The 23,847-nt window shown below is 40.6% G+C and overlaps 1 protein-coding gene across 3 annotated transcripts in view; it reads right to left on the bottom strand.

Moving 5' to 3' along the window:
* Nucleotides 1-23,847, bottom strand: part of spock1 (SPARC (osteonectin), cwcv and kazal like domains proteoglycan 1) — an 83,824-nt gene that overhangs the window by 32,324 nt on the left and 27,653 nt on the right. For 2 of the 3 annotated variants that reach the window (XM_031857763.1, XM_031857764.1), the window contains exons 3-5: nt 14,004-14,012; nt 11,219-11,264; nt 694-774 (exon numbers count right to left, since the gene is read on the bottom strand). In XM_031857763.1, the coding sequence (XP_031713623.1) occupies nt 694-774; nt 11,219-11,264; nt 14,004-14,012 (136 nt within the window). The remainder of the gene's footprint in view (nt 1-693; nt 775-11,218; nt 11,265-14,003; nt 14,013-23,847) is intronic. The other variant, XM_031857765.1, reaches the window with a different exon arrangement.

Below are 23,847 nucleotides of genomic sequence, written 5' to 3'. Positions count from 1 at the left end.
TAACTGCATACATTTTACATATACTTCAGAGTTCAATTGAAACAATTGAAATGATGGTAATTTAAAGCAATATACAGTATTTCAGCCCACTACACCCACGTTAGCTTGTTAAAGTCTGCTAAGCTGCACAAACACCAGAAGTGACAGGTATTCTGCTGTGTTCTGAAGAGAGAAATCTTTACTCGAGTACATCACTGCTCACTTGCTAAATCTCAAATTACAATATTTGTGTTAGCCTGCACTGACAGACCATGGTGTTCGTACTCAAGCTAACCCTGGAAATAGCTCCATGTTACTGACGGGGCTAGCTTTGATCATCCTGTGTGCATTCGCCATGCTCTATCTGGTTCAGACGACGAGCTGTGAGCTTGGTTATCTCTCTCTTCCACACTGTCATCTCTGCACACAACCTGAGACAGTGTGGATAACTAATTGTGCTAAACACTGCTGTATTATATCCACTGTTTTATAGGATCTGCAGCTGGGAATAATTTAAACTCAGTGTAAATGAATGCAGCATTCTGTTGTGAAACATCAATGACCGGCTATAAGAGTATTTCTTTCTCATTAAACCTGGTAATCTGCAATGATCCGACTCTCACTATTATAGGACAAATAGGCCTACATCAGCACTGAGATAGCCCAACAACACATAGATATCAGAAATAAATGAGATTATGTTGCCGAACTCACCATCCTGGACTGTCTTCTTGGCTGAGCCAGAGGGAGCTTTAGTTCCCGGGTCTCCATATCTGCCAGGTTCAGCCTCTCCCTCTAAAGAAAAACATTAAAAAAACAACAACATAATGATTAAAATAGTTAATACATGCTTAAAATAATAGTTAAACATTTTTTCAAAAATACTTATTTGTGTTAGATGTTAGGTTACTGTTTTTGTATGGATTAAATAAAAGAGATAAAGTTCATTACTGTGGTTTGGAGCTGCTGGCTTAGTTTTGAACTTTGGTGAGAGCCAAGCTAGCTAATCGCCTCATCCAGCTCTGTACGCCTACTTAATGCAGAGACATGTATCACTTTTCTCATCTAACTCAGGTCCCCAATTTCCAATTCGTTTTGATATGATGCTTATAATATCCTGAAAGACGGACTTGGCGGTGCTGCAAAGTGACACAAACATTATTTTTCTCGTCTGGAAGGAATAATCATGGCAGCATCACTGAGGAGCGCAAAAACAAGTAGAATCAGCCAAGGGAAAGCACAGTAATGCACCTATCCATCTTAATACAAAAACACTAATCCATCCCCCCCTCTTACACACACACTGCAGTACAACATCCACTATGGAAGCAGGCCAGTGGTGGCACAACCTCAGGGCGGGAGCACAGCAGCCAAACACTGAGGTACAGGGAGTTTGTCATGTCTGTCCGTAGGCTGTGCCATTAACAGCCTGCGATGATTAACTCCCAAACATATCCGTGTACTGTATTTATATTTAACAGAGGTAAGCAACCTTTGGCAGGCATGCCACCATTGGCAGGCAGTAGCTCAACCAATGGCACCCTAGCAATAAGTGTGCAAGAGTTTGTTGGAAATGTTGAGGTGCCCTCTCAGTGGTAGTTTGATTGCCTTATTCATCCACCTGCCCTACTCGGCCTCTCATTGGCTAATACTCATTGCCTTGCCGTTTTTATTGCTGAAGATTGGTGGAAAGATGGTGTAGGGTTAATGATTTCAACTTAGGTGTTTTCATAATGATGGCAGCCTGCTTATATAGCGCAATGTTATTACAATGTCCTGATTTTGGGAGAGAATTTTTTCTTTTTTAAACGTTGCGATGCACTTTGCCTTTATGGATGGACAAAATTACAGAGATGTGTGTGTGGAGGTAAAAGTGAACTTTTTTTTCCCAATACGCCCTCTATTCATTATTCTTCCACTGTTTCCTCTTGATCCTCTTTGCCAGACCTTTCTCCTCCTCATTATTGGATGACTTTCTTATCTCTTGAGTTACCCTCTGTGCAGGCAATCTCTCTCAAGTGCTCTCTAGGCCATGTACATCTTTGAGTCTCCTCCCTCAAGAATCTCCGATGTCGCCGTCACTTTCACAAGCTGGCATTTAGCCTGAGGACTTGTGCTGGGATCGCTACCAGCAGCTGTCAACTCACATCCTCTGAAGTTTATTTATCCTAATTTACGATGATCACAGGAGGCTCTATTGTCTACGGGGCACAAAGGGCATGAATGAAAACAGACATACAAACACGCACATAGCTTCCCTCTATGTGATCTACTGTTGTGTGTATCTCGCCTTCATAACAGCCTGTTCAGCAATGTTCACAACACTGCAGTCCATTGATTCACGGGTTCATTTTGAGTTTGTTTTGGCTCTGTCCTTCTAAACTGGAAGTGCACGGCAGCAACAATCCACTCTACTCACTGTGGCTCCATCTGCTAACATTTACCCTTTATTAATCACCATTTATCTCGGCACTAGTTCCTCAGGGCCTATTCTTCCAAACCAATTCTTCTTTTGCATCCTAAACAGAAATTGAACTGCTCTGCTGATATGATTGCTTTCATCTGTTCATTAAATTAACAATACTCTCGGTGTGATTGTGTGTACTACCTTCCGGGTGCGTCTCAGCAGGCTCCAGGTATCATTGATTACCATCCGTGTGTGTGACTAGTTAATTCACTGCATTCGCCTGGAATCACTGTAGCGTGTACGTGTGCGTTTCAGCTGATAGTCCCATTTATGTGTTAAGACTCCACACTGCGAGCGCTCACCCCTCTGAGAGAGCGAGATAAGAGCTGAGCCGAGGGTCGTGGATATCGAGTCCCTTTTTATGATGTGGCCAACAAGCCATTAAAATCAGAGCGGTAAACAATGTTTAAAGAACGCCTGGGGAGGGAACTACAAACCCTTAGCACATTAGACTGAAATGAGATATTTGTTCTTGCTCCAGCTCACACTCCATTTAATACACAGACCTGAGGTGCTCACTGTTGTTTGTTGCCCTATCTGTCTCTTTTCTTATCAGTTTCCCTCTATCTAATTCTTTTAGCGTCTCCAGGCGCAGATCAAAGATGGTTATATATGAGCATATATTAAGAAGAAGGGACAGAGTTTGGGGAGATTAAAGATGGACCGATGAGGGATGGGAGCAGAGAGACAGAGGCTCAGTCAGTTGGAGAAATAGCTGATGAAATATACAACGCCAAACACTCTGCTGGGAAAACACAATGTCACGTCTAATCAGGCTGATTGGCAATTTGGAAGCTCCAGATTTTCGAGGCTTTTGTTTGTGGATGCTACTGCCAAGCCAGAGTGCATCACAAATGGCTTCCGTTTCCGCTGCCAACATGGTTCCCGTGGCAACCAGTTATTCACTACCTAATCTAATTAGGCAAACGCACAACACCTGAACATTGTGAACCTAACTTGTATTGTCTTCCCTTTGTCTTTGTCTGTATTGTGTCTTGTGAGCATTGGTTGCCAGTTTGACTCTCCTGTGCTCCTCTGGACCGGCTGTGATAATGGGGCACCGCCTGCCATTTGTAATCCTCCCTTTGACTCCCCGTCTACATGTAATGTATTGCAATCACAGCCTCACAAAAGTGTTGGGCATGCCCATAGACAAAAGCCGAGAATGAAATAGCCAGAATACTGATTCCAACATTGCTGCCAAGGACACTTTCTCTCCTCTTGTCTCTGTGTCTGTGCTGGGGCTTTCAGGGCAGCTCTGTAATGGTTACAGATGGGACAGAGCAGGAAATAATGCAGATGTAGAAAACCAGTATTAGATAAAAATTCGTAGTTTGACTCTAGAAGAATCCTGAGCTGACCTGGTGGACACGTGGCAGTAACGTGGTGCAGCATTAAGTGTGATTACGTGGCTGCAATGCAGTTGATTCTGATTGTATCGCAGCTCAGTAAAATAAGTAAAAACTGTTAAATGACAGAAAGTGTAGCTAACAGTGAACTTCAGCTTGTATTGTGTTAAGATTATTTGACAGCAGGTATTCTCTGCCTCCTTGTAAATGGGAAAAGTTAAATTAAATGTCAGGGCATGGCTGACATTATAATGACAACAAGGCATCCGCTCTCACTCCAGATTGCTGTAGTCAGTCACAGGTTGGTGGAGAGTGAAATCAACAACCGTAGTGTGAGTGTGTGTGTGCGTGCGTGAATGTGTTTATGAGCTTCCCTGTGTGTTTTGTACAAACAAAGAAATCCAATGTGTGTGTGTGCGCTCATATCCCTTCGTCTGCTTATATAAAAATCACAAAATATTGGATTTTGCCTCAACAATGAAAGTAATTTTGTGATCTGGAAATAAATATCAAAACAGGTTCTCTTGAGGTTTTCCACCAGCAGTTTACTGAAATGTAAAAATAAAATAAAAATGAGGAGAAGCCGTTTACTTAAATTGTACTGCCTTTATGAGGGCCAACTCTTACCTGAACCTTAGAAAAAGTAGTTTGACAAGTTTATCTTGACACAAGGTCCTCTGAGGTTTGTCTGAAGCTTTCAACTACATCTCAAAATCTGTTCAGATGCCATTAAAGCTGGATCACAGAAAGGTAACTGAGCGATCTTCATTCCCTTTGAAAGGTCCAGCAAAAGCAAGTAAGTGGGCCATGTGTTTGTACTATTTTTCAAATTTCTTTGAAAAAATGCAGACTTGTCTCAAGTTTTAGTAAAAAATAAAAACAATGTGATAAAGCAAATAATTAAACAATCCAACCTTGGAACATAATCTTACTTAACCCTATGTTGTGTGTTTAACTATATAAGTTTAGGTCAGCCAGTATTTATATTGAAAAAAAAGAGACTATATATCATTCAATATTTCGTAATTCAGCAGCCTATAAAAAGTGCAATGTGTAAGCTCTAGCCAACTGCTAAAACAAATAGTGGGCAGCATTTCACCTGCACTACTGGGTCCATACCATTTACAGTCATAAGTCATCTTTATGTTCGCTGTGCCACTAACAGGGGGCTCTACGGTCTGTGCATGTTTTGACAGTTTGTTTATTGGCTTAAATCCAAAATGGCAAAAATACTTGAATTTTAATTTCGTCTTCCTCGTCACCAGGAGACTATTTCTCTGGGAGGAGAGCGTGAGGTAGCTCCTGCAAAATGTCTCTTATTGGTCCTGGGTATGCTTTGGGCATTGAATTGGTTCACCACGAACATGAAGCCCTGATCTGAGTAGCATATGTCTCTTTAGTCCACCCACGGTGCGAGCTGGGCTGACTGGGACACGGGCCAGTGTCACCCACACACACCTACCTCCTTACAGAGCTATAGAGCAGTGCGCACATCATGTACACGAGGCCTAACAGGTTAACCATCCATGACTGGAAACAAGTTAGTGTAGCCAAGGATTCTTCAGTCTGTCCTCATGCATAATGAAGACAAGAAGGGTTGTCACATTTAAAGCTGGGGTCGGCAACATTTGAGAAACTAGTAAGAGTAAGCTGGATTTTAAAATTATCCAATTGAAAAACCCAGCCCAGTGTTGCCAACTCTTTTCTAATGAAACTCTTTTCTAGCAGCTCCAAAAGTCTCTAAATCTAGCGAGAAAGTCGCCAAGTCGGCAACACTGACAGCCGGTCCTTTCAGGCCCCCCTCCAAAGCCCACTGATTCGGACCAAATGAAATGATTATTGCAGCTTAATACAGTCCTGCGACAGCCACTGAATTATTTTCTGTTTTTGTCAGAGCATTTGATTTATGGAGTTTTTGTCGGGATGTAAAGAGAATTTCAACAAATAAAAACTAAAAAGGTTTCTAAAAGACAATACCTTTCCTAGCTGTCAAATCAAAAAATCAAATCCAAGCAAAGGTTTCATCATATTTTCTTAATTCAGCCAAATGCAACATACTAAATATTTTTATTAAATATTTATAAAAAAAAAAATAAAAATGTTCCATCTTAGTCACAGAGATCTGACTGTGCTTGGCTTGAAACTTGAGTGATGGCAACCACGGAGCCTGTCAGCTCTGTGACCTCTACTATGAATATGTGAAGATCCCTACTGAGTTGCTGTGACATGGGCAAATTGTACTTTCTGACGGATGAAGAGTGTGTAAGTGGAGCTGGAAGGGACAGCATGTTTGGTTCTTACTAACGATTTCCTGCCGAGCAAAAGAAGCTGATGAAAGAAAAGAAGAGAAAATGCGAGACTACAATGACACAAGGGGGGATGTGATAATTATCACCAAACCTCATCAAATATTCATCAAATATGTTTAAAAATGACTACAACTAATTCTCGCAGGCTTTTCAGTGCATGTGTGTGTCTGTGTGTGCGTGTTCACGTCACTGTGGCATGTTGATTCACAGTCACCTATTGTTCATCATTATGTAATTTCCTTCCGATGAACTCAATACTTCAGAAACAATAGAAAACTCGCAGGCGTACAACGTGAGGCGGTGCCGAGAGAGAAATGGCCTGAAAACATGAAGAACAAAAGTGATGAGAGAATTTAGGGAAAGTGAGGATAATGTTGGAAGAACAGTCTGAAGGGAGAGAGAGACCTCTGTAACTGCAGTTTGAGACACACAGAAGGCAGGGTTGCAGGCATTGTATTGCTGTATGAATATATTTTGTGGGAAGCAGCACTTTATATAAGATTCTGTCGGTTTAGTAAATTGCCTGCCAGAGAAAACAGAGGGAAAATTTCGCCTCCAAGTTTGTGACTTCTTCAGTCTGCCGAGAAAATTGCATGTGAGGTTTTCTTATGCTCAACATGTGCTCCCATGTTGCTTCTACGCTGTCATATGAACAATGGATACGTGGAGACAACACAGGTAACTGATTTATACCATAAAATGTTCACAAAACTCCTTATGTTGGTGGGATCATCTATCTACCCACACTATACCATTTTTAAGCATTACCAGACATCCTACTCTGTTGGTGTTTAAATTGCATTTACAGCATCACTTGCACCATACATCGCTTCTACAGCCGTATTGGTGGTGATGGAGCTTCTTAGTGTGCGAAAACTTTCAGAAAAAGCTGAAACTTAATAAAAGAACAAATATGGCAAATTACAGCCTTTTTTCCAATTTAAAAACAAAACAAAACCTTGCCATCCCCAGGCAATCATCAAACCTACTGTCAAATGCAGATTACAGAAGTTCCATCAGATCAAAATACACATAACGAAGTACTTTAATCCACGACATCAGCTTCTAATATGCAGAGACCCTTTGTAAAATAAGGCTCTAATGTTACACATTGTTAAGTCTCATAAGCCATCCATTCTAGCAAAAACCATACTAGCTACAAACAGAAAACAATTATTTGAAACCTGGCCTGCTGTCACCAGACAAATGCAGGAAAACAGAGTCAGCAGGAACCAGGACTGTACGCAAAACTAAATCAACAGCACAATGTTGACGCGTTGATGTTATCAGTATACTGATGAGAGGGGATAAATGTTCATTTCAGTGAGGCAAAGCAGCCAACTGGGCTCATCTGATTCTGAAGTTTTCTCAAATGCTGTAGGATTAGCATGATTCGAATGTATGTTTATCTCCACAGTAAGCTCCACATCAACTGCTGGACCTCATTAATTCTGGAAGAGATTTACCATTGGTGGATTTGATTGCTTGCCGTTCAGTTTCACCAACAAGTAATTTGTGATCCTACTGATTCCATTCATTAAATGCTACAGAGGGAAGAATTAATCGGCAAGTGATTCATCAGGGGACTGGATTCTCCCCCATCAACCTTCCTGCTGCTGATTAGTCTCCAAGGGCGACCAGTGACTCATTAGTCAAACTGAGATCAGCAGGTGGGGACTGATGGCGCTGTCGTTTCTGCTGTATTGACCAGCAAGTATGTGCTGTGGTCACCCTGGTCATTTCAATAGGATGTTAGTCATCTGACCACACACACACACACGCATCAGATTTTACAAAAACAAGTCAGTATTGTAGCTTTATTTAGGACAGGGATTCAGGCGTCATGCCCCACATTGGATGACTCATATCTAGAAGCTTGTCATGCTGACACTGGCTGGAGTCAAAAGGTGAAGCTAACACTTATGAGTGTGATGCCTACAGCACCAGCTGGGTGAAAATGGAGCCCACTCGAGTGTCTTGGACACATGAAATCAGCAAATGTTCCGAAAGCAGAACAGATTGATTCTCATCATTTATTCGCTGTCTAATTGTTTTTCTGTCCATTACTCCCAGGTGTCCTGTTTTGTGTGGGAGCAACTGCACTGTTAGCAGCTCTGCAGCAGGGGAGCAGTCACATTGCAGCTGAAGTGGATCGCTGCAGCAGAACAAGGCGAAGGAAAAGATTGAGAAAAACATTTTTTATGCACTCCCATAAAGAGTCTAATTGGCACAAAGCTCCTCTCTGCTTCAACTACACTGAATGTCTCTTTGGAGAAGTGCACAGATGCCATATTCTCAAGAGGACAAGTCACCTCACTATGTCCTGTCAAAGTGCTGCAGTGACTCACACGTATGGAGTGTACCGTGTGGTGTGGGCAGTGTAAAAGCCTTGACATTTTAGAGAAGGAAAGAGCTTTCAGGAATAATTTTAACTAGTTTTCTATATGTACTAGGTGATGAAAGGAATCCTACTGCGAGCGTCTCCCGCCACAGTTAAAGGAAAACTATAATTAATTTCATCAGGTTCTTTATATTTCTTAGTTCTGGCCAATACTTCTATTGGTCAGAGTTGGATTGTACTCACCAAATTAAATAGTGAAATATCTAAAATAGGTCCAAAAGGGAGACAAACACAAGTGGTCAGTCATACACAAAAAAGGGAATGATCAAAAACAACATTGACTGTCTACTTGAAGTTCTCTTCTTTCATTCTTTACGCAATTCGTAAAGTTTCGAGTGTGGCTTTTTTGGAACAGCTATAAATTATTTTGCTAGTTCTCGTCTATTCTGACCTTTACTTTGGTGCAGAGTTGTCCAGTGTTACAAGAATAAATCCCAAGCTGTAACAAACTGAAGTTTTTCTTCCCCACATAGGTATCACCACAGAAGTACATAAAACTGGAAACTGGAGAGTGACGACTGGTTTGACTGTGTGTGCTGGTGTGAAAAGTGAAGCCAATGCCGAAGTACCGTAAACATGCATTTTCTCTAGTGGCCATCAGGGGGCGACTCCTCTGGATGCAAAAAGAAGTCTGATTGTACAGACGTCAATGAGAAGATGACCCGATACTAATCACCTGATCTATTACCTCACAAAACACTGTAAACATGAGTTCATGGTCTTAATCGCTAGTTTCAAGTCTTCTTCAATACAACATGATGCTCATTTCGGAAATTATGATCCCATTTAGAGTGAAATTGATCATAAAGCAGGATATGCTTCAAGTGACTACCTTGTGATTGACAGCTTGCTACCACAGCGTTGTGCAGTTTGGAATCTGTCCGTCTTTTTGTCTTAGAACTTTAACCCTTTCACAGTGTGTGTTTTCAGTTTATGAAAGTTATTGTAACAAATGGTTCACCTAAAAATGTCTTATTCAACGTCCGGTTGCGCTTAGCTCCACCCCCTGCTGTTCTACTTCTGGTTAAATAGAAAACAAGATGGCGATGGTCAAAAACCGAGATGGCGACAGCCAAAATGACGAACTCATGCGTCAAAACGCCAGTCCGCAAACCAATGGGTGACATCACAGTGACTACAGCAACTTCTATTATACAGAGGTGAAAGTCACAGTCATCTGGGTATACGACTAAAGGTTTGGCCTAATTAGTAAACAAACATCCATGTAATAGTTTCACAGGAACAATTTTTTTTCTGTTAGGCCATCGTTGTTCGAGCATCTAAATCAGGCCTCTCTACATTTGCTACAACTGGGTTTTGGCACAGAGGATTCCTCCATAACATCTCATGTATTTAGTTCCTGGTTGAGAGAATGAAGCTCTGTTTACTTTTTGTCTTTAGTTCTCTCTCAGACACTATGATGCACTGAGGCGAGGCTCTTCTCATTAGGCTCAGTTTCCACGAGGAGCTGGCCCAGATAAACCTGCTCAGCAAGTCTTTCCCTGAAGAGTTACAGTTACTGTGCTAGATATGCAAAAAACAAGCCAGCACCGAACAGAACAAGCTCTGTGGTAGAAAGATTTAAAGTATCTGTGTGTGTGTGTGTGTGTGTGTGTGTGTGAAACAGTGAGAGTGTGAGCGAGAGTAAGTGAGTGGTTTGCAATAATTGAGTTTACTGTGGGTCTAAGATCATTATTACACACTTGAGTGTGATTGATAAGTGGACTTGGCATTGTTGCTATGGTAAGTCCATAAGCAGTATGCAACTGTGTAAAGTAGCAGCATTTAGCCTTGGAAAAAGACACACACACACACACTTATACACACAGTCGTGTTTTCATGACTTTTGCGGACTTTACATTGACTCCCAGTCTTCACCCTACGATGTAATGATTTACTTTATTTCAGGATGTGCATTTTGTCCCCAAAACGAGGGCGAGTCCCAACAATGTGATTGTGTAAACAGGTTTATGTCTATTTTGTTGTACTTATTATACTAGCTACATATGATTTGTACCTTTAAAGCAGATGGCTGCAATTTCAACATGTAAATGTGTAAAGTCCAAAAATATTTGCGGTTTGTTTGTTTCTGTTGAGCCGATCATATTACAATGTATATAATATAAAGACATTTTAGTTATTTGCAACTGAATGGGAGTGAATGAGCGTTACAGGATGTGTGATATGTAAAGTATCCTCAGCTGTGCACATGCTTTTAACGGCTGCTTCAATTAACTTGAAAGAAACCAAAAATGCAAAAAAATGAGCAGTCCCTGTAATGATCACATTAGCCTCTGTGTGTGGAATCGTTGTTTTACTAGCTCAAGAAAAATGACCCTCTTGACTTAACTGAGGATTAGTGCATTACAGGAAGAGACTAAATGAAGATTCCTACCGACACATCAACTAGCATTTTTTCATCACAATTATACTTCTGGCTGCACTTTTTTTTAGTAATTTAACAAATGAATGTCAAACCTCTTTGCACCAGTTACTTGTGTTGTTTAGATTGTTGTCACAGTCTTAACAAGCCAATTTGTCTGATTTCCTCATTTAGATCACGATGTACTGATCACATAAAACAAGTATGATCAAGCATTCAATGCCAACTACAGACACAATTTGGTCAGAAGTCAAAGTATTGATGTTTGATATTCCATACACAGTATGCATTAATATAAACATTATATCACACACAAACAGCAGCACTCACCTTGGTCCAGAGACTTGGCAGGAGCCCAGCTTTTGAAGTAGTCATCCTGAGTGGAAACACAACACAAGAAACTTGGTTATTAATAAAACAACTCCGTGTCGAGAATGTCATTGAATTATTTTGCAGACCGGAGAGAGAAAAGCCCAAATACTAAAGCAAACTACTGAGAAAGCCGGTCCTCATTATTCTCTCCTTTTGTTCTTTCTTACTTGTGTTGAGTAAAAGTGAATGAATGCAGTAACGAAGAAGAAGAGGCTTGTTTGGACGTTTAAAAATAGTACACAAATATATAGAGAAACCTGCAGGAGACACACTGGGGAGTAAAGAATGTTACATGCTCTAGTATATAATGGGTTTAACGAGGACAAAGACATTTAATGTCAAGGTCGAAAAATAAACTTCTGCTCTGAAAAAACTGTTCAGAATAAAGTGTTCTGGTAAATAAGAACAAATGAGAGGAGAAGGAAGGATTTCGAGGAGGTAGTGTTACATTTTAGCTGCTGGGATGTTCTCAAATCATACTTAAAGAAGTGCACGTTATTCTTATTGTTCAGAGTAGTCTACAGTCATGGAGAGAGCCTCTTCAGTTTAAATTATTAAAACAGAAAATAATCGGCTTGATTAGCTAAGCTCAGTTGAGAGGAGGTTTGGATTCGTTAAGCCAAATACACTTTGATTCAATGGATCCATTCAAACTGGATCCCCTGCCCAGCTGGAGACATCTCTTATTGAGAGGAGCAATTTAAAAAGGCCCATTATGAAAAGAGCCACGGCTTAAACATTGTTATTTAGTGTTACATGCATATCACATATAGGTGTAACAACGATTGGTTATTAGTCTCTGAATCAACATAGGTTTGATGCAGACAGATGCAGTCGTCTAGGTGGTGTGTTTTCAGTTTGCAATGCAGTAGGAGCCCCTGGTGAGAGTAGCAGCAGCAAAAGCAGTTGTGCATTCCAATAGACCCCTCTGTTATGTGAACAGGTTGATGCTCAGGTAGATCAGCTGATGATCAGCTGATCTGTGGGGTGTAAATGACTTCACAGTCCTGACTGAACCTTCACTGTGAGCGCCATTTGCATTTAAAGGCACTATGAAAGGTTCATAACACACTATAAGCAGATATAAGGACATTTTAAGGATTTTTCAATGTACTCAATTATAGCTTCTGCTATGAAGACTTTTAAAATGATTACAACAGTTTTACTATACTGTCATAATAAACACATATATAGCCTATGCTCACAACCACATTATAGTGTATTATCAACCATTTTTAAAATGATGTATACCGCTTATACATGCTAAATAGAGGGGGATGAAATGTTACAGAATGAGGTTTGCACTGAACGTAGTCTAAAGTGCTTTATTTGCAAAATGAGCGATACACAGACACACACACACACACACATGCCCACACACACACACACACCCACACACAGCGGTGCTGTCTGCATCTTAAGTAGTGCCCAGAGCAAGGCATATGTGTGTCAGCAGGGTGTGAGGCTGTGTCAGTGACACTATGACAGTGACCGGGGCAAAGAAAACCTGCTGGGTTTGAAAGCAGGATCTCTCTGTCTCTCTCTCCTTTATTATTAAATTAAAAGAGCATGAGGTCTCCAAACACCAATCAGAGTAAACCAAATTATAACGCAATGTAAAGAAAGCTTTTTGGAACATTGGAAAGAAGGAAAAAAAGCCAGTAGATTAGAATACATACTGTCAGAGACAGAAACCAGAGACAGGTACTAAGTACAGGCAGGAAGACACAAAAAAGAAACCAAAAGAAACCAGAACATGTGGTCACAGTCCACAGAAAATGGAGAGTGGACCTACTCCTCCAGTCCTTGTTCTATAAATGACAACGTCCGACATTTGAGCCAATACAAAAGTGAAATGAGATGACAGTTAAAATGTTGCAGGAAAAATAATCTGTATATAAGGCCCTAATAGGTCATTAAACTGTTCTGCGTAGGCAATACCTTTTTTATCCTTTATTTGCTTGAAGGTAATGCATTTGCACATTCCAACATATCTGGTCTATATGTGCAAAAAGGCAAAAATACTGAATAGATGATTTAAAAAAAAAACGATTCAATGAGTAAAGTTACAACATTTCAGCGTCAGGTAATATTCAATATGTGAAGTTCAATAATATAGACTTCATCCTTTTTAACCAAGGTATGAATCACAGGTCGAGCCGGTAATTGATGTAGACATAATGCCGAAACATTGTAATTGTAATAGTCTATTTGAGAGCATCAACACAGAGCACAGGCTCCCTGTTCTCTTGAGCTTGTTTTCAAACTTTGTATTTTTGCTCACAGCTAACAGGAAATTGATAACACAAAATCAGAAAACATTATGTAGAGAAAAACAAACAAACAAAGGAGTCTTATATACACTGTGTGGCCAAAACTCTTCAAGATTTAGTGGAAAACCTCAAAAGGAAAATTGAGCATATTAATGCACGGTTTAAAAAGGATGAGCAACAATCAATATGGGTGCGATGTGCAGGTATCTGCATACTTTTGGCCGTGTTTGCTTGAAAGTATGAAACCTACCAGACCTCTACAGCAACATTTTAATATGCTGAACTATACCACGTTATGGCTGAGCAGCCACCCAACCTGCTGTGCATTTAAATCAGCAACACCTCTCCAGCTCGGCAACAATGTCTTAAAGCAAGTGCCAACCAAACACTGCAATGTGGCCTCCAGGAAGGTGCTGCAGTATTTTTTTAAAGTGCTATCATCAAATCACAAACACAATGGATTTACTTACCTCCGCTTCCTTTAAATGATTGCAGAGGAGAGAGGCAGAGGAATAGAAGGGAGAGAGGAGGGAAAGAAAGAAAGGTCAGTGATAATGGCAAAGTATGCTTTGTCTATCAGATCTATTACAACCCTGTTACTCATTCTGAATACTGAGCTCAACTCCAGAGATTCATTTGATAGGAATCTGATTCTGAAGGCGGTAGAATACTAAAGGACACACACACACACACACACACACACACACACACACACACACACACACACACACACACACACACACACACACACACACACACACACACACACACACACACACACACACACACACACACACTCGCAGCCTTATTTGATGTGGCATGTAATTTGAAACACATCGAGGGCAAATTGTACAGGCTTAGTTGAGGCACGGCATAAAGAGAGAGGGGAGGAAGAAAGAGGGAGAGGCAGGGGAGTTGTGCATAAATAGAGGCAAGAGGAAAAATAGGGAATGGGAATTTAGTGCCTTTTTATTTTGCCAGGATATTGTGGAGAGGAGAGGGTTAAAGGTATTCCTTATCTGAATATAGGATTGATAATGTTGTATGTTCTTCCCTTACAAGTACAATTACTTCAAACTTGACATATGTGAGGAATCTCGTTTTCTGAGGACTGTTTTACCACATCAAAAAGTACATTTCCTTACTAATTTACTATAATCTTTATTTGAAGAATATCAATTTTGATGAACCAACATCTTGGCAACTGGCGTTGTTATTCCGCATAACTAAATGTGGCAGTATCTAAATTTAATAATGTCGAAACAATCTGTTGAAAATGTTTCTGAAAGTCTAAACGCTGACAAATATGGATTGAAGCTGAATATACTGTTTGATAAAAACATGATCTGACTTTTGGAAAAGATTACATCCATCTTCTTTCAGTAAATTTGACTTCTGGACTTTAATAGGCTCTGGACTTACTGGAAATGTTTGGATCAGGAATCGGAAAAAATCCTATAGGCATCCATCACTGGGATCTAATTCTACAAATAGTATTTTACTAAGAACACTAGTGTGGCCTGAATTTGATCTGCAAAACCAAGAAGTTGCGCAGCATTCAAATGTTGATTTAGAATTTGAATGTCAACATTAAGAATGAAGCTTCGAAGCTTCCAACTATAGTTTCTGGTACTGATTAGGAGGGCACTGTGTTTTTTCGACCTGCAGCTTCAAATATGTTGTGTGTAAAGAGAGAGTGTTTCATTTGTTATCATTAGATAACAGCATTTACTGTGCCTGAGGTGTGCTTGCACTGTTTCCTTACTAGCTGATGCATGCTACTTAAAGCTGGGGAAGGCAGTTTATTTAGAAATGAACTGCGATTGGCCAACGTCTCCTGTCACACGCTAGACAACCCAACCAAGAGGAGGTGCAGGAGTCTGGTTTTCTCCCAGACCACTTGAATTACAACATACTGAATGGTTATTATGGAATCTTTGCCTAACGATTTGCCCAGCTTTGAGGTTCGCGGTTGCTCTTATTATTCTATATAAGTCTCAGGGATGACCTTTCCTTGCCCAAGACCCCCATTAATGGTGCACTCATGTCAAAAGCACCAACTGGCTGTTGAGCTGGCTGCAATATTGTCCCACCGTCATTCAAATCTTAAAAAGCCATTAGAAGGAGATAAAACTGTGTTGTCATAATCGTATCATCTTTGTTGGAGGTGGTGCAGCAATTTCCAGCAGTGAGCTTCACATTGAGGGAAGTCTTTCAACCGTGTTCACACTCTGCAGGAGCTTGTTGGCAAACAAAAATTGAACCGCTTGATTACGTTTTTTTTTAGGGTTTAATTAAAATCTGTTTAAAATGTAGCACAACAGCTGTCAGCGAAAATGGGATTCCTTTATTATAAAACGGTACATGATGCAGTTTATTTAGCAGGGCCACCATTTTAATTATGCTTAATTGAGTGCATGTCTGTGTTGAAACATCTTCATGACCCAGTGAGTAGTTCCATTAGATGATGTTGTTTAGCAGCTATATAATCAAGTTAAACTAGGCTGCAGTGTTCAGACAGTCTCCCCAGAGCAAGAGAAGGGTCAGACATGTCAATGAGGAAATGTAGAAGGAAATGAGCAGACACGACTTGGTGAAAACTATAAATTAGCATATACGGTACACTTGGCAATATGGTTACTTGGCTGTGTTGTGCTCATCGTGAACCCCAGTTTCTAGTGTCTAAGTCAGACTCTCTGTCACAACCAGCCAGCTCCTCTTCATTCTGTTGTCTGCTTGGTTTTTCCGTGCCACTATACTCTCTCTCCTGTCATTCCAGATCCAGCCACTCCGTCCTTCTCTGCACTAACCCCTTTCCCGCAATTCCCATCACCTGACCTTCCACGCCAACCTGTTCATCTGTTTCCCATTTCCCTTATCAGCCTAGCAGTATATGTATACCGGCCCATTTCCACACATTCCCTGCCAGATTGTCACATTTTGAGACTATATATATTCCAGTCCCAGAAACCTGGATATGCAAGCTGGAGTACTCTGATAGAAACTACTGTGGTATACAAACACCTTATCCAGTTTAAGGTATCTTAGTTGGAACTGAAATGACAAACTTGCTCGATATGAAACAATAAAAACCAAAGCTGAACTAACATTGAGAAAGTTGGATACTTTCAGAATGAAAAGGAGATTGATAACAGGATTCCTCTATGTTCAGTGTAAACAACATATCCAAAATATATCCAAACCAATAATATGACTCAAAACAGAGATACTAGCAAGCATGTGCCCATTATTTGCACTGCTGCAAAATGGCACTTTGTCAAAAGTGGGCTGTTAAAGCTGAATGCACAAATAACCAGTGTTTTCATTTAACTTTGAGGACAGTTTCACTTCTGCGATGACCTCTTCACGTTTGTCATTCTGTCTCCTTGGTCTCCAGCAGGTCGGTTCATTTCTTTTTTTCCTTTTCCAGTTAAAAGTGATGGGCCTGAGATCTCATCTGATAGCAGATCCCTGAGGAAGTCCAGTAAAAGGTAGAGAAGGAAAAGACTTGATAAACAGGGGAACCAGAGTGAGAATGGCATCAGCGCGATTAGCTTCTCTCAGCAGAAGTACTCTAACCTTCACTGAACGTGTGTGTGTGTGTTTGTGTTTGTATTTGCACGAATACTAATACTTGCATTAAAATAAAAATAGGCAAAGCCATGCCTGTAGTGCTGACTGAAGATGTCATAATCGGGATGAGGATGCAAATCTGGCCTCTCGGTGGAATCTAAAGAGCCTTAAAAATTTACTGCATACTAAATGCATTTAATTCATGGGTCTGGGACCTTGCCCAATTCCTCTCCCACATCTTTCCCCCCATAGGCTCTAATTCATTCCCCTCTCCTCGTCCTCCTGTACTTTCTTCCTCTGCACCAAGTCCCTGCTTTCCTCCTTAGGCCGCATCCTACTTATAGCCAAACACTGGTCTGGGATCTGATCAGCATCACGTGAAGCTGATACATGAGCTATGTGAGCAGATGGCAGAACAGAGAATCAGATTACTTTATTGTTAGGCCTCTGCAGAAGTGAGGAATTCTGAGTAGGACCAGTGGAGGCAGTTTTGCTTCATCAACAATACCGGAGTGGAAAAACGCTCCCATTCCGAAAAGCAACAAACACAACCAGAGGGAAGAACTAGTACATGTGATGAGCCTGTTCTCACTAGAAACGTTGTCCTCGTTAGTAGGATAAGAAATATCTTTGTGTGAAGTCAACCAATCCGGTCCTGTTCATAGAATTAATCACCATACTTTATAACATACTTAATTATTTGACCAAAGCCAACAAAACAGAATCTCCGAATGCAGGACGGTCCTATAAAACAAGATAATCGGTGCTTTATTGACTTTACTTATTCATAGGTGTCGTAGCTTTTTATATAGCATGTTTGATATGGACAAATATGTTGGATCAGTATTTTGCTACATTACATGCTGTTAACCTTATGACCAGCACTCAAACCCCCAGCAATGGGAGGTCATGATTGTTATCCTTAACTGACTCAATGATGTGAGTATACAGCCGACATTACTGCGGCGGCAGATCCATAGTGAACACATTTACACCACCAGTGAAAGCGGAGATGTTTGATTGATCAACAGGTCCTCCAACAGATGGAAGTCTTTTTAACCCTTAAGCTGGTATTACTTGCCATCTCATGATTATTAATAAACAAGCTTGTAATCCTTTATTGTAAGCAGAATCTTAACAGACCCTTTGGTTATTAGAGGACCTCTAATAACCAAAGGGTCTGTTGTCAGCGAGGATTTAACATTCTATGCAAACTGTACTAAAAATTAGTTGTGTTTTTTTTGTTTATAACCATTATTTTAAAAGCATTTGATGACTATATTCTAAACATGTAATGTATCATGTTCAGATGGATTTCATAGATACATTGGTAAAAGATAACACTGTGTCTGCTATGAAAGCCTTCAGGTCTCTGAGATCCACCATCTCCCAGGACCTCATAGGACTTCCAACATAGACACCATCAGGAAAAAGGCCCAGCAGAGGATGTACTTCCTGCGCCAGCTCAGGAAGCTCAACTTGCCTCAGGAGCTGCTGATCCAGTCATTGCAATTATCCAGTCTATTCTCTGCACATCCATCACTGTGTGGTTTGGGTCAGCCACCAAACGGGACAGGAATAGACTACAACAGACAGTCAGGACTGCTGCAGTATGCCAATTTCTGTGCATGTACTTTGAGAGCAACAAAATACCTGTATTTTCTTGGCCATTAAAGCCGATTCTGACTCTGAAAAGCAAAATATCTTAAAACCTACAAATATATCCGTAGCTGAGCTGTGAAGTAGACAGGGAAACGGACTGAACAAGAGAATGGAGACAGACACTAAAGCTAAGGGGAAGAGAAGCAAAGTATTGTGAGAGCAAGAAAAGAAGAAGGGCGACGAAGGGATGTCCAGGAACTAAAGAGAGATTGACGAATAACCAAGAGGTGGGAAGATGACAAGGAATCAAAGGCAGGGTGCAGGGGAGGAGAAGGGGTGAGGTGGACGGATAGCGGAGTGAGTGAGGGAGAACAGAGATGGTAGTTTGCTTTCCTCCAGGGCAGCTCCTCCTGAGTCTATCCAGTATTCGTGTCTACAGCCTCCAGATTGACAGGCAGCATCTCATTGACATGAACAGACAAGTAACACTGAATATTACATGTGGTGCTGAGAAGATACACACACACACATGCAGCTGTGTCAGCTACACAGACTGAAATGAATAGTTAGCTTTCTTTCTCTCTCTCTCTCTCTTCTCTCTCTCACACACGCACACACACACACACACACACACACACACACACAATTAAGCTAAAATCAAACTGTCTTATAACAATGAATTCCTTCCAGACTGTAACGTTACGTAAGGATCTGGCGAACCAATGACAACATTTGTATTCACAGCCAATCCGGCTTCTCTAAACGGAGACAAATGACTTCTTTTCTTTCTGCTTACTTCCCCCCTTCTCCCCTTGGCTTTCTATTTTTATAGCCTCCCTCATTCATCAACTCTCTTCTCCTCTCTACTCCTCGTTCTCACAATGCTGAAAACATCCCTCAACTGATCCAGAATCTGAACAATGTGGCTCAAAGCCGAACATCAAACATGTGCTTCCGTTTCACTCTTTCCTCTCTCTTCACGTTAATGAGGGAGAAACCTTCAGTAAGCAGCTTGTTATTCAGAATATCTTGCCATCTTCAGATTTCTTTCTTCTTTCCAATACCCTTTCCAAACATGGCTTCCTTTCCTTTTTCTCCCATTTCCTCTCAATTTCAGGATATTGAACATGAAAATGAATGATTACAAGAGAAGAGGAGTCGATGGAAAGAAGGAGAGATAGAGATACAAAAAAGTGTAGTGAGTAGAGAGGGGGCACCAGGAGGAAAACTAGAGTTTGAAGAAACAAAGAAAAAGGGAAAGACAAAGGAGGAGACTGATAATGGAGCTCTGGGAAACAGCAATCTTTGCACATTCCCTAGTGAGAGAAGATAAAGTTTTAAGCAGAAGAGACTGAGTGAGGAACACAGATTGAGCACAAATGGCAGAAAGAATATGTGTAGAGACAAAGAGTTGGTGTAGATGAATGACACATTGGACTAAATTATTAGTTGTCAAAGCTTCCACGGTTATATTTCCATCCACATGTCATGTGATACTTGAAATGATGCAAAGAATCTAATGAATGAGGAGATTTTGAGGACCATTTGACAACAAAATCCCTGTCATCTAGAGTGAGTACTGTAGTGTTGCACTTCTTTGTACACATGAGAAGTTTTAAACCCTGCTTACGTTCTCACCTCCAAACACCTGACTACTCGCTGCATGAAGTGAGTGTGAATGTTGGCTGTTGTGTTTTGGAAAGTAATTACTGAACGCAGCCACAATTAGTGCTCGTACACTGGTGCCTTTACCCCTCCTAGTCATCCTTGACTTGTGCAGTACGCAGAGGCGTAATTTCTTGAAATCTGATATAACACATGTATCATGAAAGTAAATATTTCCTTTTTAAAGCTATATTTGGGCTACAATTAACTATTTTCTTCATTGATTATTCTGTTTATCAATTTTCTATTAATCAAACAATCATTTAAAATTACATTTTGGTGTCAATAACAATGATTTAAAACATAGAAAAGAAGCATATTCTCACATTTCAGAAGGTACCGAAACTGGAACCAGCAAATGTTTGACATGATAAATGACTTGAACAATAATCAAGCACTTTCAGCTTGAAGGATGACTTACTAAATGGATGAACAAATGACTGCGTGACTGTCTCAAGAAGTAAGTCAGTAACAAGGATAAAGGACAAAAGAGAAACTCTCAGTCACACATCCGAGTTAAACAGAATAAAAACAGAGGAGAAGGAGATAAAGCAGATGGCTGAAGGAAGCTGACAAGGCAGAAATAGAAAGTCGGAAACACTTGATTCAGATTTTTTCTCCTCACACCTAGTTTAGTCTCATGTTTGTAACTGTTCCCAAGTCACTTTTGGCTGTCAGATCAGCGTTTCTAAACCTTCCAATAGCCGGCCGGCTGGTCGAGGTCAGCCTAGATCTAGATCTAGTGCTGGGGGAGACTGAGGCTGGTGGTCACAGTGTAAGAAATAATAGAGAAGACAGCATATCACTAGATTAGCTTGACACGGAGACAGGTCTGCTGCCTGCAGCCCCTGGCTCAGTGATTGGTTAAGGAAACACAATAGGAAATGTTGTTCCTTGTCTTTTTGTCTACTTGACTACAGGTCTGTCGGACTAGTGGACTGTGAATGTGGGTCTTGATCTGTGAGGTGAGCTCCACCAGCGAGTGTGCAGCGAAACGCTATAGATGATGATGAATAGACTCTGCTCTCACACAGTGCTTTCCTGTGGCTGCCATACTTCCATAACCTCTCCTTGGTGTGAAAAACAAAGCCGTAGCTGTCTGTTCACCCTGCTCCTGGAAAAAAAAAAAAATACTCAACATTTCAGTTCCCTCCTCACACTCTCTATCGCCTCTAGCTCACAAGATTGTCACCGCTGAGCAGGATATACGTACATCTTTAGAGTGAACGTTAAAAAAATGCTAATAGCTCACCTGCTTCAGCTGTTTTCTGCCAGTGTTGTCAACGCTACATTTAAACGCCCAGAGCTGAATAATCTCTCTGAAAGCGAAAGTGAGATTTGGAAAGAAAGAGTGGAAATTACAGAGAAAGAAAATGTGGGCCAGCAAGCTTTTTCTCTTTCTGCTTTCTAACTGGTCGCTAGATCTTCAATTTGTTGCATTAAATGGAACCCAGGCAGATAAAAAAGATACATTGGCTGTAATTGAATCCATATATTTGCATTGATGAGCTGCGAGACGGCTCCAGAATGGAGATAAATGAAAAAACAGAAGAGTAAGGCACACAAAAGGAGGGCAAAGGATGCAAAACAGACTTAATATATTCATATGGCAACTATGATTTTCTCTCTGTGTCCCTCTGCAAGAGACTTAGTACCCTAAACAGATCCATTGAGTCTCACTGTGAAATTGTATGAAAAGTGAAGAAAATTATGCAAAAACAGTGTGAAAGGAACCATGATAGCGGGCTTACAGCTGCAGTTCTTGTTCTAGTTCACACACAGAACTCAAATGATCTAAATTCGGTCTGCTAACTTCCTGTACAAGACTATCTTATCTTTTTTAATACCACCCTATCTGACAGAATCCCCCCCGCTCCTGACGGTATCCCCCGTTGATAGTGCAGCGGTGGCGACGGGCCAAGTGTTAAGACAATCATACGCAAGCTCTGTTATCTGTCTGCTCCACTGGGGAAACAAGGGAAGCGCTTCGGAGGATGGGGAGATAAATGCCCTGTCTTTACTCCAGGTGCATTAGTCTGCTCTGCTTAATCGTCCACTTCAGTAAGTTTGTAGGTTTCCTCCACCCTCAGCCTGTCGGAGCTGTCCTGCCCTCCACACTTCCCTTTTTCCCCCCAAACTCTTCCTCCGTTGTCTTCATTCTTCTGACACTTTCTTTCTTTCTCATTGTTTGCCTGTCTGTTGACAGAATAGAAATTTCAAAGGAAGTCTGGGGAAAGAAGCTCTCGTCTTACAGGGTGTGTGTGTGTGTGTGTGTGTGTGTGTGTGTGTGTGTGTGTTTTATAGTGCATGTGTCCTTGTACTGATGCATACCTGTCTCTAAGGCTTTGTCAAACTAAATGCAAACCAAATGAATGCAGACAAAACATTCAAAGCAGGCCCCCAGACTAGCTCACACACTAAACTTAAACTTTTTACAAAGTGTTTTTTATGTTTGCTGTATGTGAACATTTGTCACTTTGTCACTTTTTTATGGAAAAACTGTAGTCTATTTCTTTCACCATGTGGGTTCTTCTGGAGGTAAAAGCTGAGCTCATCTATAATCCAAACCAGTGAGAACATCTTCCGCTTTACTGGTCCATGTGCAAAGACAGCGATATATTGTTTGAGCTTCTAGTTTTCTTCATGAAAAGAGAGCCTGACGCAAAAATGTTAATATCCATTAAATCTAAAAATGTTGCTGAGAGGATTTTTAACACTTTTCTTTACAGATGAATCTGCAGAATATTTTCTCAATTAATCATATTTTACTTAGAATTTCCCAGAGCTCAAAGGGATGTTTGATATATATATTTTGAACAGCCAAAGATATTCAATTTTCTGTAATGTGAGACATGGGAACTCATTCGAGCTCTGACAGGTTTATTCACATCCTTTATTGGCCATTTTTGACCATCTCATTGGTATGGTAAAGAAATAGACTGTACATTGACTTTTACTTGTTGTTGTTACTTTTAGGATAACAACTAGTCGAGAAACATACCCCCAAAAAACAGAACAGAAAACATTGTACTTTTACAAGCTTTTTTAAGCTTTATTTGCGTCACCTTGAATTTTGGTCTGCATACAATTTGTTAGGATCAAATGTTTTATATTGAATTTGGCTTAACTCACCAACTTCTTCTCACATTTCAAATTACACTTGCACTTCTATTTTAAGTCTATAATAAGATTAATCAGCACGTATACTTCAATCAAACTGCAGGGCAAAAACAATAACAAGGTTTTGGTGTGTTTGGGGAAGTGGTCTCATCATCATGAATTCATTTGCAGCAAGAAAATGTGAACAGCAATACTGTAAACTTTGTTAGATTTCAATATGTATCACCTTAGCGTGCATCAGGGACAATGAAACAACGCGGCATAGGGCAGAAGTCAGGATCTGAACCACAGTTACAGAGCAAGGCCATAACATCAGACCACTTCCCCCAAACACACCAAAACCTTGTTATTGTT

Source organism: Anarrhichthys ocellatus, unplaced genomic scaffold (genome assembly GCF_004355925.1).
Source record: "Anarrhichthys ocellatus isolate YVR2014 unplaced genomic scaffold, GSC_Weel_1.0 scaffold19, whole genome shotgun sequence".
Lineage (NCBI taxonomy): Eukaryota > Metazoa > Chordata > Actinopteri > Perciformes > Anarhichadidae > Anarrhichthys > Anarrhichthys ocellatus.
The sequence above is the reverse complement of the archived record's forward strand: the minus strand, read 5'-3'. Positions and strand labels throughout refer to the sequence as shown.